Source organism: Saimiri boliviensis, chromosome 5 (assembly GCF_048565385.1).
Source record: "Saimiri boliviensis isolate mSaiBol1 chromosome 5, mSaiBol1.pri, whole genome shotgun sequence".
NCBI lineage: Eukaryota > Metazoa > Chordata > Mammalia > Primates > Cebidae > Saimiri > Saimiri boliviensis.
The window spans coordinates 3,974,806-3,995,731 of record NC_133453.1 but is presented as its reverse complement, the minus strand read 5'-3'; the positions used below and the strand labels follow the sequence as shown (position 1 = coordinate 3,995,731).

The 20,926-nt window shown below is 43.2% G+C and overlaps 1 protein-coding gene across 26 annotated transcripts in view; it reads left to right on the top strand.

Moving 5' to 3' along the window:
* The window catches only part of LRRFIP1 (LRR binding FLII interacting protein 1), a 158,093-nt gene that overhangs the window by 132,672 nt on the left and 4,495 nt on the right, over positions 1–20,926 (top strand). For 19 of the 26 annotated variants that reach the window (XM_039469702.2, XM_074398793.1, XM_074398783.1 and 16 more), the window contains 4 exons: positions 1,173–1,265; positions 2,417–2,509; positions 3,736–3,877; positions 6,563–10,644. In XM_039469702.2, the coding sequence (XP_039325636.1) occupies positions 1,173–1,265; positions 2,417–2,509; positions 3,736–3,877; positions 6,563–8,079 (1,845 nt within the window). In that variant the 3' untranslated portion in view covers positions 8,080–10,644. The other 7 variants (XM_039469700.2, XM_010347238.3, XM_074398795.1 and 4 more) reach the window with 4 other exon arrangements.

The window sequence follows — 20,926 nt, the reverse complement described above, 5'->3', positions numbered from 1 at the left end:
CATACACTGTGTGGCTTCACCAACAGAAATTAATTTTCTCACAATTCTAGGGGCTGGCAGTCCAAGGTCAAGGTTGGGTTCTGGTGAGGCCTCTCTTCCTGGCATGCAGACAGCCACCTTCTTGCTGTATCCCTTCTCAAATGGTGGAGAAAAAGCAATCTCTCTGGTGTCTCTTCTTATAAGGACACTAATCCTATTTGATTAGGACCCCACTCTTATGACCTCATTTTACCTTAATTACTTCTTAAAAACCCTATGCCCAAATACAGTCACATTGGGCATTAGGGCATCAACAAGTGAATTTAGAGGGACACAATTCGTTCCATGGCAATTACCAATGTTTTCAGTTTTCTTAAAACTGAGTTTAGGCTAACTCTTCATCCCTAGATTAAGGAAACAGTGCCTCTCATTGGTGAAGATCCCTGTTCTCTGGTGATCTTGTATTTGTTTTGGGAGGTGTGGTAGACAGAATAATGACCCCTCAAAGTTGTCCGCATCAGAATCCCCAGAAATTGTACATGTGAAACCTTACATGGTCAAAGGGCCCCTGCAGTTGTGAATAAATTAAAGACCTTGAGAGAAGGGATTATCCTGGATGATTTTGGTGGGACAAGGGTCATTCTAAGAGGAAGGAAAGTCAAAGGCAAAAATAAAAGATGTGACACAGGAAGCTGAGGTTGGAGTGACGCAGGGAAGGGCCGTGAGCCAAGGAATGCAGCTCAGACTTAGAAGCTGGAAAAGGCAGGGAAACTGATTCTCCCAGGAGCCTCCAGAAAGGCTCGGTTTTAGCCCATAAGACCCATTTTGGACTTCTGACCTCTAGAATTGCAAGAAAATAAATTTGTGTTTTAAGCTGCCGAATTTATGATGATTCATTACAGTGGCAATAGGAAACTAATACAGGGTTGGTTTTTAATTTTTTGGCTTAATCCGCACTTTAACTGCTGCCCTGAAGTGAGAACTTCACCCAAAGCAGGTTTTCGTCCTGCACTTCTTGAAGCCAGGAGTAGGACAAGGAAAAAAATCCTGGAATGCTGGCAATGAATTCAGGGGTGATGAGGCAAAAGGGTGCTTGTGGCTTCACTCACTGTCCCAGCTCTCAGGTTATCTCGGGCTGGGGGTTTTCTTCCTCTTTAACCCTTTATCTGCTTTCTATCTGTTCCTTTCCTCAGGAAATCCGACAGCTACAGCAGAAACAGGCGAGTTCTATCAGGGAGATTTCTGATCTTCAGGAAACAATAGAGTGGAAAGACAAAAAGATAGGGGTAGGATTCTCCAGTCTTTGAAAATCTACCCAAACGGGCAGGCTGCTTAGCAAATAGAGTTTTGCCAGGGTCTTTGGCTTGCGAAACCGCTTGTCTGAGTATGCATGCAACTCCCATGTGACACAAAGTTGTATTGATTTATTTAATTTTATTAAGTAGTGAAGACACTAACTTGTCCTAATTGATAAGAACTTGGGATGTGACATGGACTCTCCATAGAGGGTCTGGTGAATGCATAGCCATACTCTGCCTGCCCCGTGGGTGGTTGTTGAAACACCTGGAGTGAGGAGGGCCCTCTGGGGAGGTCTCATGTGTGCTGGGCCAGGCTTCTTGGGATTCTCTGCCTGGTGGTGCTTTGAGAAAAAAAAAATCTAAGCAGCACCAGGCAGAGTATTCCCACCTTGAAATCTTCCCCGGGGGGAAGCCTCCCCAAACTCCTCCCTCCATGAGAAGGGAAGAGGCAGTTCTGCACTTAGAAATGAAGAATGGGGGAATAGAACCCCACAAAGTAACTATTGTGATTCATAATGACAAATGGTTTCCCCAGAATAGCGACTCATACACATAGCTCTGATAATGACCTCAAGATATCCGCACATTGACTCAACAAGCCACGCTGTGTTTCCACTGTTATGCTTATCAGCATTTAGGATTGTGGTGTGTGTTTGTAGGCGTGCACACACACACTTTAGGACCACTTTGTTTATCTGAGACGATGGATACCAAAAATCAATGTATAAAAATAGTCTAAATGGCTACAACAGCTTTCCTGGGGGGTGCTTAGCAGCCCTTCTTTTTCTTTATTGATTCTTCATTCCAAAGGAGACTTTGCTTAACTCTACTGCTAACGCAGCTGTGAACATGCAGAGCTAGAAAGCGATGCAAATACAGTAACCTCCGGGACCTGTGTGTGTGTGTGCTTCAAAATGTGCATGTCTTTCAGCGAGTATGAATAGCAACACTTCTTGGACTCTGTGTACTAAATGAAAAGCTTAATACTTGGATTTTGTTAGTATCTTTAGGCAGAGTCTCTTTAATGTCTAGAGTCGACTAGTGTTTTAGACAGTAGAAGCCTCCTTCTGGTTCCTGCTTCTGAAGTAACCTGCTCATCTGTGCACATCTTCTTTCTCTTGGCTCTGCCGCACACTCAGGCATTAGAGAGGCAGAAAGAGTTCTTTGATTCCATAAGGAGTGAACGGGATGATCTTAGAGAAGAAGTAGTCATGCTCAAAGAGGAATTAAAGGTATGAAGCCAAAGTACAGTTCTGTAAAAACCCAGGTGACAACAGCAAATTCTGGGATTCTGTGAATATGTGTGTACATAATTAACTTTATGGCATTGATATCAGTTCTGTTAATGATCCATATCCTAGGTTAACTGACACTGACCTAGATGTAAAATAAATGTAGATTCAGTGGGTTGTGCTCAAGGCCTTTTGACGTTAATAAACATAGCCGATCTTGAACGCAATAATTTTTTGATGTATTATCTAAATGTTTTCATACTCATTAGTAAATTCTCCAGGATATTACTCAGACTTAGAGAATGTATTTGTGTCTTTATATTAAAGCCCCCAATTTAAGGACTTCTCAATTTAAGTCACTTAGATGAACAGTGACTTGGGTAAGTGGTTTGGGCAAGGATCCCACTAATTAGACTTTGAGACCTACTAGATTACAGGTGGAAGAAGGTTCCCTGTCCTTTGTGGGCCACACCAAAGTGTATTCAGCTGCTGCTCAACATAGGTGAAGCGCCGATGGCAGCATTCTGGGTGGGCGGGTTCCCGAAGTGCCACCATCTGCTGCTTGGCCTCCAGGGTCAAAGCCAGAGCAGTGAGCCAGCAGCTACAGGCTTAGAGCTGCTTCTGCTCCTCAAAGAAGTGATGAGTACAGGGGAGTTCCTCACACACAAGGGAGAGAGCCGTGGGTGGCAGGAGTGGGCGGTGAGTGATGTCTGGAGTGGTGAAGTCAGCTGTTTTCAGTGAATTCTGTTTCTTTTGAATGTACTGGACTTTCTAGCCACCTCTTAATTCCTTCTTTAACATAAGTTTCATCTGTCCCTTTCAGAACACATGTATCTTTCTTTCTTTATCTTGCTCCTCTTTTTAAAGAATGCAGCCAGGGTTTTACAATGAAAGGTTGCTTGACAGTGACTTGCCACTCCACCTGCTGGCAGCCCACAGGCTACTCCTTCTAGTTAAAACGGATGCCTGGTGGAAGTATCTTGTCACCAGCAAATTAAGGCATGGATTGGAGCATCTGAGAAAGCAGTAGCCTTTGGAGGACGATATCCCAGACTTGTGTGTGTTAACCAAGTATATACGAGTGCTGCACCCTCGCATTTCTCTGTCTCTGTGGAGTTACCCTGCACTTCAGGAAAAATGGTTTTCTTTTTTATTAGTTGTGTTAAAACAGAGTTTAACCTAATATCACCGAGCAGATATTACGATGAGCCTATTTTTGTTCCCAGAAACATGGAATAATCCTAAATTCAGAAATAGCTACCAATGGAGAGACTTCCGACACTCTAAATCATGTTGGATATCAAGGTCCTACCAGGATGACAAAAGAAGAGTTAAATGCCCTCAGGTCAACAGGGGATGGGACTCTAGGTAAGTAACTGCTTTCCTTCGGCTCCCCCACCTTTCCAGTCAGCATTTGCTCACCCTCCATGCACTGCTGGGGTTGGAGCCATTGTCACTGATGGATTAACGGTCACCGGCATGCCATTTGTTTCATCACTTCATGGTAATGTCCTTGCCACCCAGTGTGGTCGCCCACGCGTTGTCTGGCATGCGTCTCTGTGTAGTGCTCACCGTCAATGGCTCAAGTAAACCTTCCTTTTGCTGCTCAAAGCTACCAAGCAAGACTGCGAATGCAAGGAAAATAGTCTCAAAATTAAGTAACCACGTGGAGAGTACTATTTGGTTTTCCTCAGATACATCTGTATCTGTACCCATAAAGTGTGGCTTTTTAAATCGATTCTATGACAGAATTATCAAAAGATCAGAATAGTTGAGCCCGTCAAGTCAGTCAGTTGGCCATGTTTGCAAGCCAGCATCGACATTCTGGGCAGCGTTCAGCGTTGAGGGTGCCTGTGGACAGCAGGTCCGTCTGCATTGCCACTTTCAAGCCACCACTCGAGGTGGGCAGGCGCTGTGGTAGGGGATGTGGCAGTGCTGAGAATCTGAATATGCCCACCTTTGTCAGAGGGTGTATGCCATGTGTTTGCGTCTGAAAGAATCTAAAATTGGGGAATCCAGTAGTTCGGGGGAGTATTTACCATTTTCAGTGACCTGATGGTATTTGTCATAATAGTTGGCTTTGGGAAAAATCTTTAGATTCTGGCGTGCTGCCTAAAGTTGCGGCAAGCAAGTGAGGCTTCATCTGTCATTGGTCACCCTCTACGTTCCAGTTTTTTACAAGGAGGCTGGAATACGGTTGGGGTCCATGACTTTCCATTTTAATTTAGAAGCTTTCATCTTATTTCTTTATATTTATGGAAATGTAGACACCTCCAGGCCCCATCTTCTCAATACTTGTGCTCCAGGGAGGTACACATTCATTATCTCTATGACTATTAAAGAAACATAGCTCTTGGCCAGGTGTGGTGGCTCCCACCTGGAATTCCAGCACTTTGGGAGCCCGCAGCAGACAGATCACCAGGTCAGGAAATTGAGGCCATCCTGGCCAACATGGTGAAACCCCGTCTCTACTAAAAATACAAAAATTAGCTGGACATGGTGGCGCATGCCTGTAATGCCAGCTACTCGGGAGGCTGAGGCAGGAGAATTGCTTGAACCCAGGAGGTGGAGGTTGCAGTGAGCCGAGATGAAGCCACTGCACTCCAGCCTGGCAACAGAGTAAGACTCCATCTCATAAATAAATAAATAAATAAATAAGAAACACGGCTCTTAAATTGTATTAAAAAAAAGTTGTGGCCAAGGGCAGTGGCTCACATTTCTAATCCCAACACTTCGGGTGGCCAAGGCTGGAGGATCACTTGAGGCCAGGAATTCCAGACCAGCCTGGAAACAGCAAGATTCCATTTCTAGATATGTATAAAATATCTATATTCCATTGTTGAAAAAAGATACATAAATTAATTTCCATCATATCTTTATATGAGCTACCCAAACAGCTAGGAATTTGATTATGTTGCTCTTACTCAAATATACATTTTATAAATCCTTGATAACCATTGAGAAATGTTCAAGGAACCGGAAATGTCAGTTTTGAAAGTGGTCTTCAAATAACTTTTGATCCCATATTCCATCAGTGAAGAATTGTAGGAACTTCCCAATATATACGTTTATTTTAAATCTATATGTGTACTATTTCATTAACATAAAATGTACATTATAAAACATATCCAAACATATGCGAAGAAGTGTTAGAGTAAAACTCTAACCAGAAATCCTAATAGTTCCCCCATTTTTCCTGGGATATGGGCACCCCACCATGGAGACCACTGGGTTATAAAGTTATCTGGCTTTGACTTTCAGTAACATAGTACTGTATCTAATCTCCCGGGGTTTTGTTGAAGAATCCAAAAATTCCAAAACAGTTTGATGTTCCTCAGCCGATGGATAATTTATCATTTAATTTAGTGGTCATCTTGATCTCAAGCATTTGCCTCCTGCTGCTCCTCTCTCCCTAGTCCCTTAGGGAATGAACAGAGGTACCAGGGCACAAACACAGGGTGTTTTCTCAGGAAGACAGTGGTTGAGTCATGGAAGATAGATTTCTTTCCACCATTTGAGCTATTTCAAAAGTATCTTCCTTGAGATTGACCTTGGGGCTGCATTTCTAAAAGCACACTGACTATTCTTTTGAAAAATTACTTGCAAGCTGCTTTTAGGGCTGACATGCAGCACAGTTGGACAGCTGAAAAATACAAGTTGTCAAGTTGTGCGTTGAGAAATTAGAGTGGGGACTATGAACCTTACGTCCGCTCCTAAACCCATCATTGTGGATTGTCTGGCTGCCTGTTCCAGAGCTTTCAATTTGTCGAAACTTAACTTCACCTTAAAAAATCTGCCCACACAACATGGCACCAGCAGCCACTCTGGCCTTTGATGTGGCGGCAGTAGTCCTCGCTGACCCCAGATTTACTAATGCAACTGCTACTTTGCCGCTCGGAACTGGCAAAGGCTTCTGTTTCTCATGACCCTTAGATGACTGTCTCTCTTTAGGAATAGGGGTGGGCGGGATTTAGAACATGTATTTACATTCTGATGTAAGTTACGTGGCCACCACATCATGGGGTCCCTTCAATTTTCTCAATGGTCTTTTAGGCAGAGCCAGTGAAGTGGAGGTGAAAAATGAAATCGTGGCGAATGTGGGGAAAGGAGAAATCTTGCACAGTACTGAGAAAGAACACCACACAGAGGACACAGTGAAGGACTGTGTGGACATAGAGGTATTCCATGCTGCCGAGAATACCAAGGACCAGAAATCCTCTGAAGACACTGCCCCATTCCTAGGAAGCTTAGCAGGTGCTACCTATGAGAAACAGGTTCAAAGCCAAATTCTAGAGAGCACCTCTCTCCCTGAAAACACAGCACAGGTTGAGTCAAATGAGATCATGGGTGCACCAGATGACAGGACCAGAGCTCCCCTTGAGCCACCCAACTGTTGGAGTGACTTAGCTGCTGGGAGCCGTGCAGAGAATGTGGGAGAGGCAGCGGTGACTCAGGTTGGAGAACAGGCAGGCACAGTGGCCTCATGTCCTTTAGGGCGTAGTGATGACACATTTTATCATGATGAAAAATGTATGGTAGAAATCCCACAAGCGTTAGAGGCAAGCACAGGGAATAGTCTAGAGAAAGAACTCACCAACCAGGAAGGAGCTGAGCCCACAGAGGTCCCAATTCAGAGTACAGAAGAGGAGGGTGAAGAGACAGGATTAAGGAATGAGAAACCAACCAAGACAGAAGTTCCTGGTTCTCTAGCAGGAACCAAGAGCAATGGTCAGGAAGCAACAGGCCCAAGTACAGTAGATATTCAAAGTGAACCCTTAGATATGAAAGACCCTGGTGAAGAAAAGAATGACCAACAGGGAGAGGCATTGGACTCATCGCAGAAGAAGACAAAGAACAAGAAAAAGAAAAACAAGAAGAAAAAATCCCCAGTACCCGCAGAAACCCTTAAAGATGTTAAAAAAGAGTTAACTTACCAGAACACAGATTTAAGTGAAATGAAGGAAGAAGAGCAGGTAAAATCTTCTGACGGAAAGTCAGTAGGGGAAGCCCAAAACGAGGTGACTGAAAATCCGAAACAGAAAATTGTAGCAGAAAGCAGTGAAAATGTTGATTGTCTGGAGAATCCTAACATGAAGTGGGATGAGAAACTTGACCAAGAAGGTGACGATGTAAAAACAGCAGCTGGGGAGGTACCAGCTGATGGAGACACATTAGATTTTGAGGATGGCACAGTCCAATCATCAGGCACGAGGGCTGGTGGTGAAGAATTAGATGAAGGTGTTGCAAAAGATAATGCTAAAATAGATGGTGCCACTCAGAGCAGCCCTGCAGAACCGGAGAGTGAAGACGCAGATCGCTGCACCCTGCCCGAAAATCAAAGTCCCTCACAGGACATTAGTGATGCCTGTGAAGCAGAAAGTACAGAGAGGTATGTGATGCCAGAACATCCAAGTCAGACCGTCAGGAAAGCTTTAGACAGCAATAGTCTATACAACGATGACTTGTCAGCACCAGGAGCAGAGCTGGGGGACTCCAACCCGGAAAGCAGAGAAGACACCACAGGAGGAAATGAGAAGGGCAAAAGCAAAGAAGACTGTACCATGTCCTGAGCTGAGGCAGGCGGCAGGCATGGTACCCAGGAAGTCTGATTGTGAGGGGCTCTTTTATCTCCATGGGCAATGTAAGTAGAATGTTCTAAATTCATAGAGATGCACTGTATGACAATCATCAGGTGATCTACTGCTGTAAGTTACAGACTGTTACTTGTAGATTTCCATGTAATCATTGAGGTTATCACCATATTAGAAAGATACATCTGTTATCTGTGTATGTTCTAATTGAGAGCATTCCAGTAGTATTAAACAATAATGTCTACTGTTTATAGTACAGATAATAAAAATAGAGGCATTTCACATTTGCCTTAAGCTCTGATAGGAATGTGGATATTCTTGACCAAGTATATCAGCATCTAATTGAAATGACCAAGTAGCATTCTTAGACTTCTGTATTATGAATATAATTGATATTTAAATTAATGTCTTATTCACATATATGTACTTTCATATTTGATTTTAAAATGTGCATGACAACCTGTATGGTATTTTATTTAAAGGAGATAAACAGCCAAATAGCAAATAGGTCACTGAATAATAAGACTTGCACCTTAGAGCAATAATGATTTTAAGGATAACAAGTAAATGTCTGAAAGCACTAGGGGGTTATTTGCCTTTACCTCATATAAGTCTTTCATCTTGAACCAATGCTTTTGGATCTTGTTGTTGATGCTACCTGAATTTACCTTCACTTTATGCTGATGATACATTAAATTCATTTTTACGAAGATTTATTTTTAAGTTTTTTTCTGGAAGTGAAATATGTCAAATTACATTTCCTACCCCAGTATTTGATCAGGGACAGTCATTTTTAAAATGTTTTCAGCTGGGCACGGTGGCTCATGCCTGTAATCCCAGCACTTTGGGAGGCCGAGGCATGTGGATCGCCTGAGGTCAGGAGTTCGAGAGCAGCCTGGGCAACATGGTGAAACCCTGTCTCTAATAAAAATACAAAAAATTAGCTGGGTGTGGTGGCAGGCACCTGTAATACCAGATACTCGGGAGGCTGAGGCAGGAGAACCAAGATTGCACCATTGCAACCTAGCCTGGACAACAAGAGCGAAACTCCATCTTAAAAACAAAAACAAAAACAAAAAAACAATATTTTCATGCCTGTAACCCCAGCACATTGGGAGGCCAAGGTGGGAGGATCACTTGAGGCCAGGAATTCAAGGCTGCAGTGAGCTATGATTGCACCACTGCACTCCAACCTGGGAGACAGAATGAGACCCTGTCACTAAAAAAAAAAAAAAGGTTTTTGACCCTTAAAATTATTTATCTTTCTGTTTGAATTTCTAATCATCATTCAAAAGAACAGTAAAAAAAAGGTTACTTGTTCTTGTGCAAACTACTAATTAGACTATAAGAGGATATTTTAAAAAGCTGAATCATTTTTGGTGTTTTAGTATAAATATTTTCATTTGTTATTTCTCAGTATATTCTTATTGGAAAATTCCTGTTTTGGTCAGCCTGAAGAAAATATCTATTTTCTATATAAAGAAGCATTTTTAAAAAAATTGTAAAGTTATTTTTTAAATTGTAAAATATAAAATCACAAAGGAATGTACATTATGAATGTTGTTGACACTTTATGAAATTACGTGGATTCATATTACTGTTACAAGATAGAATTGAATGCAAAAAGACCAAAACCTCAATAAAATTTGAGGAAAACATGTTATTAGGTAATTGAAATAAAAACATTTTATAATTGTGCAAGCCTGTGGTTCCACTCTTTGGGCTGCTTGAAATCTGAGTCTGGGTCTGGCTGCCGTTGTGCATAGTAGTACTACATTTCCAGTAATACCTGTTTGGGGTTGCTGATGCCCATTGGGGTTCTGTAGAAGGCCCATGCCTGATGCCCTTCCTCAATAAGGAAAGCACTTCCCTCCTGGCATCGAGCCTGGAGCTAGCATGGGCATTATTAGGAGAATTGAGACAATTGTCTTGCATCACCTCGTGTGATCTGTGGTTCTGATGTGCAGCCTCAGTTGAAAACGGTCTTCATCTGTTGCTGTGCTTAAATGTGCCAATACTTAGAATGCTTTTAAGGGTATAATGAAAATGGCAAAAACCTTGACTGTTTCTGCTCAAGTGTCCTGAAGTATAGGATGATGGGGATGATACTGAGGCTCACTAGGAAATCAAGTCCAAGGGCTCTATAGGACTTGACAGGGTTTTAGTTTAGCAAAGCTGCATTTCTATTGGAATGCATGCTGGAAACAGCTCTCATTCCTGTCTTTAAAGGGCTCTAGGAAAGCAGTTCAACAACCAAGGTCACTAAATGGTGAGATCATCAAGCCATTTTAAGTTCTTTCCTATGTTATTCACCAGCACCTTGCAGGACATTGGACACACATCACATCCCTCAGCTCAGCCATCCAGCCACCTCAGTGATTCACCGCTCATTTGTTTAATTAATAAACATGTTTGATCACTTATGGAGGACACTGTGCCAGTGAACAAGCAGCTAGGACCCAGCCCTCCAGTGGGGAATAGACAGCTGAAAATCAGTGAGCAAAAAAGAAGGGAAAAGAGACTTCTGAACACCCAAACACCAAATCATTTCTCAATGATTTCAGAGCCTTCATTCTGAGCATCACTTATTTGCTCTCCAGCGTAATGACTTTATAGCCAAGCACAGTAATTGGCATTACTGTGAAAGCCCTTAACGTACCAAGAAATGGTTGAGGCTGGTCACAGTGGCTCACGCCTATAATCCCAGCACTTTGGGAAGCTGAGGCAGGCCGATCACTTGCACCCAGGAGTTCAAGCCCAGCCTGGGCAACATGGTGAAAGCCCATCTCTACCAAAAAAAAAAAAATTATATATATATATATATATATATATATAAACAATTAGCCAGGCGTGGCAGTGTGTGCCTGTAGTCCCAGCTACTCGGGAGGCAAAGGTGGGAGAAACACCTGAACCTGGGAGGTTGAAGCTGCAGTGACTCGTGATCATACCACTGCACACCAGCCTGGGCGATGGAATGAAACCCTGTCTCAGAAAAAAAGAAAGTTGACTTAGGTATACTCCATGTAAGAAGGCATGGAAATATATAAGGCAATTTAGAAAGATTTCAGCGTCAAAAACTCACACTCAGAAAAGAACTGAAAGGTTGCCTGCCAGTCACATCCCCAGAGGAACCTAGGCCGCTGGGGTTTCACTCTCACACAGAATAGAGAAGAACATTGGTTACTGACACATGAAATCAAAAAGCTTGGATATTTTTCAGTTCCAAACCAGAACATAGCTCCTGCATATAAATATGTCTTCCTTCAAAAGTAGAATTAAGTATAGTTATGGGTTGTTATACAAAGGTTGGGCAGCAATCAAGTTTTTAAACAGTTTTCAAGAATGTATGAACTTAAAAGAGATGTATGACCTTGATCACTTTCCGTAATTTTTAATATTTGCAATTAACAGAAGACCTAATGAACTGAACTTAAATTTCCACTTTCACTAGGACCCTGAATGCGAATTCTGGGGAGTTTAGACAGTTTGGGTTTCCTATTTTCTATTTATAGACTCCTTTTCTGGGAGACACCCCCCCTCATCCTGTACAGCCAAGGGAATACAACAGTAAGATTTGTTCCAAACATCTGGGCCCCTAAGGGAAAGGAGTGGTGTTTGTGTGTGCATGTTTTATGTTCAGAATATGTACTTGTTCCATGTGATAGTCGTACATGGAGAAAACGTTGTCTTTCAAAAGGAAAATCCTTTTGTTCTTTCTCTTTGTCCCTATCTACTGCCTTTCCGAGATATTTTCAACATGTGAATGGTGGATGGCTGATACAGGGAAAAAATTTTCAACTAAGTGGACACAATAAATTTATCAGTGATGTGCCACTATTTAGTCAACAAATTAGACTTGCTGGTTTTTAATGCTATGAAAACCAGTACTGTTATTTTCTTCATGTCAAATTATTTTGCGTCATTCCTTTTTCCATTTTCTTCAAACTCTTTCGTTCTTGTTTTCTTCTCAAGCTTGAAAATTTCTTTTCTATAAAAGTTTCTTCTCTATTTTTAATACTTTCATGACTAAATGTCAGATTACTTTTATTGATTTTGCTTGCACTCTTATTGCATTTTGACACTTATTTTCTAGTGCCTATCTAGAAGATTTGAAGTCTTCTAGAAGCAAACAATATACAATAGATACTTGAGCTTCAAGACCACATTCAGATGTATTCAGTGTTTCTTATGATGCCTGTAGTTTTTGTATGTAGGAGTATTAAAACATGTAAGAAAATAAAAATTGATATTGGACAAAAGAATCAGGTTTATAACGACAAAAATGTTTTGTTTCAGTGTTGGATGGGTTATGGGAGGGAAAGAGTAAAACATCTGTCAGAAGTAATTTGACTGTAAATTAAAATAGGACTCAAAAGGATCATAAATTTAATTTATATTGTGCTTAACATTATCTGGTGTTTTACTGTTCCTTTCAAAACAACTTAGGATCTTTGGAAAACATAATTAGAGAAAAATGTAACTTGGAGTAGCATGCGGCTAGAGGATTTTTTAAATGAAAATGAAGATGCATTTTATATGAATTATATTCTTTTCACATGGCTGATCAAGGTTAGTTTTTTTCCTTCTGTGGAGAATCTGGAGGTAGGCCACATGAGAGCAGCATCCCAGTAGGCTAAAAGCTTTGAGTCAGGGTCTGACTCAGAGGTATGAGTTTAGATCTGGAAAAACAGTGGCTGCAGTGGTTAGGGGCGTGTTTCTGTGCCTGGGCTATGAGGCCTTAAGAAAGTTGCTTAGTGATTCTGGGCCACATCTATAGAAGGAAGAATACTGTAATGAAGCCCACCCATAGGGTTTCTGGGGCCGAAACGAGCTAATGATGTCAAAGCTGCTAGAACTGTACCTGTGTCAGAGTAAGTGTGCAGCACACGTTATCATCCCTGTCATCACTCCAGCAGTCTGATGGTGCCTTTAAACTGATGGGGGATTTTGCCCAAACCTCTAAACCCTCCCCAAACCTTGGTTTCCCCCCTATCCAAAGAATGTAGTACTTGACAATCCTTCAGAGAGATGTTTGGAGAATTTGTAGATTCTTACATATACGGATCCTTATATATCAGGGGCAAGAGGAATTATAGACACTTAAACCATTACTGCCTTCTTCCTCCAAAGAACAACAGCTTTGATAACGGTAGATGTGCTAGTTGACTTAGGTTATAAACAGATAGTCACAACACTGACATCGATGAATCTATGAGATAAATTAGAAAGATAAATACATCTGGGATGTAAAGGCGAGGCTGATCAAAATGTTGGTGCTATTGAATTGCGATTCTTGGTGTTTGTACATTGCTAATGATGTTAAACCATGAAGCCTGTGAGATCTTGTGTTGCAGCGTGGTTTGGCCCTAGCATTCTTGCATGCTAACCTAAGGTAGAAGATTAGCAGCCTGTTTGCATGCAGCCGGATGCTGCCCTGACGTGAAGCATGTTCTGGGAGGTTGACCCAACCCCCCTTGGCTGAATTCTTCCCCCGTCCTGTCTGTGGCCTCATTCACCGTGGTACGTGTATAACTATTTTCATCATTCATTTCACTAACCTGAACTGTCATTCTTCAGTTTCACAATGTGCTGAAAGGCATGGCACATGGATTCACCTAAACTTGTGTCTTTCTGATTTCTTTAGATATTAGGTTGAAAAAGCTGATTGATGAACGGGAATGCTTATTGGAACAGGTAACAATCTTTTTATTACTTTACCGGTTCTTGAACAGGACACCTGAAACCACCTGCCTATTCTTTCTTCTTGCTTACTTAGAAAACCCCTAAGTGCATCATGCCTGAAAGTAATTATCAAGCCAACTGGTGTTAAGAATATTATCCAAATAGAACAGAAAGTTGATATTTTAATCATAAGAGAACATCCTGAGTCATACCAGGTTTAATGAGGATGTCTCAAAGACTCAAAGCCTTGGAACTGAATTTGTTGCATTTCACTGAATTGCTGCTTAAAGTAAATATTAATTATTGCCGGGCGCGGTGGCTCAAGCCTGTAATCCCAGCACTTTGGGAGGCCGAGGCGGGTGGATCACGAGGTCAAGAGATCGAGACCATCCTGGTCAACACGGTGAAACCCCGTCTCTACTAAAAATACAAAAAATTAGCTGGGCATGGTGGCGCGTGCCTGTAATCCCAGCTACTCAGGAGGCTGAGGCAGGAGAATTGCCTGAGCCCAGGAGGCGGAGGTTGCGGTGAGCCGAGATCGCGCCATTGCACTCCAGCCTGGGTAACAAGAGCGAAACTCCGTCTCAAAAAAAAAAAAAAAAAAAAAAAAATATTCATTATTAACCATTGAGAGACAAGGGCATTACTGAGTCATTCCAAACAGCACTTCTCTTTCCATATGGGTTGTTTGTCCATAAAAGTCAGTTTTGTACTCTTGGTGATCAGCACCCTTGTCTCACAGATATTTCTTTGTTACATACAGCTGATTAAACTTGTTTTAGCCATGTTTACCTTCATTGCTTTCTCCTACCTCAAGAAATAGTGGGCCAGGCACAGTGGCTCATACAAGTAATCCCAGCACTTTGGGAGGCTGAGGCAGGCGGATCACTTGAGGTCAGGAGTTCAAGACCAGCCTGCCAACATAGTGAAACTCTGTCTCTACTAAAAACACATAAATTAGCCAGGCGTGGTGGCGGGCTCCTGTAATCCCAGCTACTGGGGAGGCTGAGGCAGGAGAATCGCTTGAACCCAGGAAGTAGAGGTGCAGTGAGCCGAGATCACACCACTGCACTCCAGCCTGGGTGAAAGAGCAAGGCTCCATCTCAAAAAAAAAAAAGTAAAGAAATACTGTACAGTTGTCCTATTTGATCTTTTTATATGCAGGATAGTGATTAAATCACTCTAAAATCACTTTCCTCTCATTTCTCCTCATAAGTCTAACGAATATATTTGCCTTAGTTTCTACCATTCTGTTGAAGATTCTCCGAAAACTGGAGAAAGCACTAAATATGGTAGGAAGATTCTCTTGAGTTTCTGTGATCTTTAGAAAACACGCACTCACAAGTTCTGTACTTATTTCCTTAAAGCAGCATGCACTTTTGGTTTGTATTTAATTAGGGGTCTCCCGTGCCTGGTATGTGGGGTGCGAAGGCAGGTGATCACCTGCAACAATTCTTCGTAGATTAGAAGTTAAACATGAAAAGCCCCGGGAGACCCCGCCGATTAGATGCCAGAAAATTCTGCAGTCATTGACTGTTAACTGCAATTCCAGCTATACAGTCAGCCGTCCATATCCATGGGTTCCATATGCATGGATTCAACCAACATGGATTAAAATATTTAAAAAAAAAAAAAAACATAAATTCCACAAAGTTCCAAAAAGCAGAACTAGAATTTGCCCTGCACGGAGTCCTGCACCAAATCCACATGAATGAAGTGAGCTGTAGGCATTGTGTTCGGTATTATAAGGAATCTAGGGATGATTTAAAGTGTACAGGAGGATGCATGTAGGTTTATGCAAATACTGCACCATCTTATATCAGGGACTTGAGCATCCACAGATTCCCCCACAGATAACGAGGGATGACTGGACATGATTCTCTCCGACCTACAGAGAGGAAAGCTAACTAAAGAACAACTCCCTGAAAGCTTGCAAACTGCCTCTGAACATACTGGGAGTTTGTCTGGACTCTGAGAAAGCACACGACTTTTGGGGGAATTAATTACAATATATCAGAGCCCAGAAGGCTCCAATTGGCCCTTTCTGGTTTCTTAGTAAATAAAGAGAAAGTGAATAGCATGCTGACTTACTGAGTCTTAAACATTGCATGTATTTCATGTACATTCTCCTCCTGAGTCCTAGAGGAATTTCACTTTAGAAATGACTTTTCACTGGGCACAGTGGCTCACACCTATAATCCCAGCACTTAGGGAGGCCAAGGCAGGCAGATCACCTGAGGTCAGGCGTTCAAGACCAGCCTGACCAACATGGAGAAACTCTGTCTCTACCAAAAGTAAAAAATTAGCCAGGCATAGTGATGCATGCCTGTAATCCCAGCTACTCAGGAAGCTGAGGCAGGAGAATTGCTTGAACCCAGGAGGTGGAGGTTGCGGTGAGCCGAGATCACGCCATTGCACTCCAGCCTGGGTAACAAGAGCGAAACTCCGTCTCAAAAAAAAAAAAAAAAAAAAAAAAGCAAACAAATGACTTTTCTCCTAGAGTTACAAAACAATTCATTTTCATTCATTGTATATTGAATTGTATTTCTGAGAAGAGTACTGATGGACAGAAGTTTCCTTCTGTCAATTGACATGCTGCTTCCTTTCTGATGGCTCTAACTTCAGCTTTTCAGTCTCATTTAGAATAGAGAAATTAACATATTTTGCTGGCGGGTGTTTTCAGATTAAGAAACTCAAAGGACAGCTGGAGGAGAGACAGAAGATTGGCAAACTAGATAACTTTCGATCTGAAGATGATGTCTTGGAAAACGGGACAGACATGCATGTAATGGACCTACAAAGTAAATGTCAATTCTTGTGTAGAAAAGTGAACTCTTTCAGATGTGCTGTATTAGCATATTGTGCTGGCAGAGAAAAACTGTCATAGCAAAGAATGCCCTCATTCACTCACATCCCCAGAAAAGCCCTTGAAAATAAAAGCACAAGAATGTCTTCTTATGGGGAAGAACAAGGGTGGGTAGGTGGATAGGACAAGGGTGTTTCTCTCTGAGCCTATGAAATAGAACGGGTGCCCAAAAATGTGTATCAAGATACCACATGTTGCGCTGACGGAAACCACATTTACTTTGCTGGATGCAGCAATCTTTTCATCTATAGATTGTATGAAAAAACAAATGAAATGCTTTTTTAATGCCAATAAACTGGAAACAGTCTTAAGGGAGATAAAATTACCCCCAGTCTCTCTCCCCGCTTTCCCCTACCCTCCACCATTTCTCTGTCCTCTCACTCCAAGGCGCTCTCTTGCCCGGGGTCTCCTGCCCCAAGCACAGGCACAGAAGGCACTTGCCCAGCCTGGGTTCATGTCGGGAGAGTGCCTTCTCCTCTTCTCAGCTCTGGCAGGTTGTGGAGCAGGGCCAGAACTAACAGATTTGCGAGATGACTACAAAGTAAGGGCTTGGTTCCCAGTAACTATTGTTCTAATATTTGAAAAGCCCAAGAGCTTAACAGATTTTCCTTCTCTTTCAACCTTTAGGGGATGCCAACAGACAGATCAGCGACCTCAAATTTAAACTTGCAAAATCTGAGCAAGAGATAACTGCTTTAGAACAAAATGTACGTGTAAGCAATAACGGGCAGAACTGATGACTAACCGAAGTTTTGCTAGGACTTGCTAGAATACAGCCCCAAAAGGCTGAGGACCAAAAAAAAAGCCGAGATTTTTAGAACCATAAAACATCCTGAGAAGGATAAGACAGCAGGCCTTTCCATTCATTTCTGACAGAGAGCAAGTAGGAAGGAATTCTTAGAATTTAAGTTGTTATAGTAGATACCAACTCTTTATCAACAACAGGCAGTTGTAGAAAATAGCTAATGTGGCTTGGGAGTGGTTTAAAATTTTGTTCTTTAAAAAAAATTTAGTTAATTGGCCGGGTGCAGTGACTCACACCTGTAGTCCCAGCATTTTGGGAAGCTGAGGCAAGCAGATCACTGAAGGTCGGGAATTTGAGCCAGCCTGACCAACATAGTGAAACCCTGTTTCTACTAAAAATACAAAAATTAGCCGGGCATGGTGGCAGATGCCTGTAATCTCAGCTACCCGGAGGGCTGAAGCAGGAGAATCACTTGAATCAGAGTGACAGAGGTTGCAGTGAGCCGAGATTGCACCACTGCACTCCAGCCTGGGTGACAGAGGGAGACTTTGTCTCTAAAATAAAACAAAATAAATAAATAATAATTTAGTTAATTAAAAAACACATCATACTGGGATGTCCCTCCTGCCTGGGTTTTTAGCCTTTCTTTGGCAGCCAGGCCAGCCCTCCCTGGTGTCTAGACATGGGGGCACCCCTGCCTCTAGTACACTGGGCCCTGAGGCAATTTGTGTTCTAGCAGAAAGAGGAAAAAAAACAGGTACCATTTTCCCTTCCATTGTGGGTATACTTGGCTGGAACTTTCTGGAATGTGTATAGAAACAGAAATGAGAACAGCACATGTAGAGACGATGCATGCTTTTGATTGCAGCAGAATGAAGGTGTCTGGCAGCCCTTCGCTGCTGCAGTCTTTCATCTCAGAACCTTGGCTGGGGAATGCCATGCCGAAGCCTCCTCCTTTCACTCTTCGCCCTGACCTCTCCTCCTCCCACCCCCACCACACCCAGGAGAGATTAGACTGGAGCCGGGGTCCTGGTGGACCCTGTGCCTTACCAGTACCGTTCTGCCTGGACATACTATTCTGTTTCCAACACAACAGCCCTCACGGGGGGAGAAGCAGCAGGCAGCAAGGCGCCAGCACTGTGGAAGCCACGCTGGTGGATGGGATCAGAGGAAATGAGTCCCCATCGTGTCAGCACAGGGTCGCCCAGAAATATGAACTAATAGCTTGCTTGGCTCGAACACACACCACAGTCCAAAATGTTATAAGTATTTGCATGGTGTATTCTCCCATTTTATTAAATAACACCCTTGGATCTCAAAGAACTGAAGAAAGAAAACAGGCCCATCCATTTATACATATGGTTTTTTTCTACCTTTTAGGTAATAAGGTTAGAGAGTCAAGTATCACGTTACAAATCAGCGGCTGAAAATGCAGAAAAAATAGAAGATGAACTTAAGGCTGAAAAACGGAAACTCCAAAGAGAGGTAAATTTCCTAGGCAATTTCTAGGAAGAGAATGGCTGCAAGTATTTCTCTAGTGGGGACAGTACAGGGAAGATTTTCTGTGACAACTGCCCCTGGGCTGGTTATTGTCAGATCATCCCACACTACTCTGTAGTGCTGGTGTCTTAATAAAGGAAGGTGTGGCTCTGCCAGTTAGAGCTTAGGGCCAGACCTCACTGGCATCAACTGGTTCACCTGTCAGTTTTGAGCATCTCCTATAGGAGGATTTGTCCATCAATGACAAGGTAATGAGATAAAGGAGTAGCCAGGTCTCTTATGCTCCGAATATTTTCTGTGTCATGCAGAATGAGCCTGGGTAGAGGAACCAGGAGCCCATGGGCCTGCTGTGGCCAAAAGCTGAGTGTGGCACCGGGGCCAGGCCACAGCTGTCTGGGGTCACACTATGGAAAGTGCCCTTGAGAAGCTGACCTGCTGTCACTCCACCTGCTGGTCACACTCCCAAATTACCATGCTTCCCAATTAAAGCACGTATTTTACTTTACTGAAGACACGTGGCAAATATTTCAACAAATATTTACAGCATCTGTTGCATGCCGGGCACAGGTTCAGGTGCTGGAGACGCAGCTGTGACCTTGACAGACAAAATTCTCTGCCTCCATAGAGCCTATGCTCTGGGAGAGGGAGGTCAATAAATGACCACAGGCAGGAGAGGGGCTGGAGCATGGAATGGCCCAGGCCAGGCAGTTTTAGGTAGGTGGCCGAGGAAGATGTTCCTTCTCATGGCATATAAGGATAGGCCTGAGCAGGCCAGGGAGTGAGCCAGGCAGAACTGGGAGAGAGCCCTCCTCGTAAGAGAAGAGCACGTGCGGGGAGAGCTGTGGACAAGGCACTGCCTTTGTCAGAGAACAGTCAGAGCGATGAAGGCCGAGTGAGCAGGGGGAGAGGAGGCGAAGGGAGCAGTCAGAGCGCCCCAGCCTGTGAGGCAGGGCCCTGGAGGCCACGGACAGGACTTGGCTCCTCCTGTGAGTAAAGTGGGAGCTTCTGCAGGGTTCTGAGCAGAAGAGTGGCTCATGTTGATTTATATTTTAATAGGATCGCTCTGGCCAGGCGCGGTGGCTCACGCCTGTGATCCCAGTACTTTGGGAGGCCAAGCAAACTGCTTGAGCTCAGGAGTTCAAGACCAACCTGGGCAACATGGGGAAACCCTGTCTCTACATAAACTGCAAAAAACAAATTATCCAGTTGTGATGGCCCATGCTTGTAGTCCCAGCTACTTCAGAGGCTGAGGCAGGAGGACTGATTGAGCCTGGGAGGTGGAGACTGCTTTGAGCCATGAGCATGCCACTGTACTCCAGCCTGGGGTGACAGAGTAAGACCCTGTTTTTCAACAAAAAAAAAGAAAAGAATCACTCCTTTTGTATTTAAACTGCAGGAAAGGGGCTGTGGAGGAGAAACCAAAGATGCCATTTCTCTCCTCTTTATTTTTTTATTTTATTTTGAGACAGAGTCTCACTCTGCTGCCCAGGCTGGAGTGCAGTGGCACCATCTCGGCTCACTGCAACCTGCACCTCCCAGGTTCAAGCCTCCCGCCTCAACCTCCTGAGTAGCTGGGATTACAGGCACTCACCATCATGCCTGGCTAATTTTTGTATTTTTATAGAGATGGGGTTTCTCCATGTTGGCCAGGCTGGTCTTGAACTCCTGACCTCAGGTGGTCCTCCTCTCTTGGCCTCCCAAAGTGCTGCGATTATAGGCATGAGCCGCCGCACCCGGCCTTCTCTCCTCTTTAAAACTCCTTCGTCACCCACCTGCCCCTCCCTGCCACCTCAGTTCTTAGCCCCTCCCCATCCCCTCACCAGCAAAGAGTGCAACCCCTTGAAAATGCTGTCAAAGCCTCAGGCCCTCCCTTCTTCAAGCCTGACATGCACATACTGACATCTATGTAAATATGTGTGTGTGTATACATGTACATCCACACATGAATATTTTTGACCTGCTTAAATCCCACTTATCAGATATACTATTGTTGTGTTGTTGTTGTTGATTTATATCGCCCAAGTTTGTTTAGC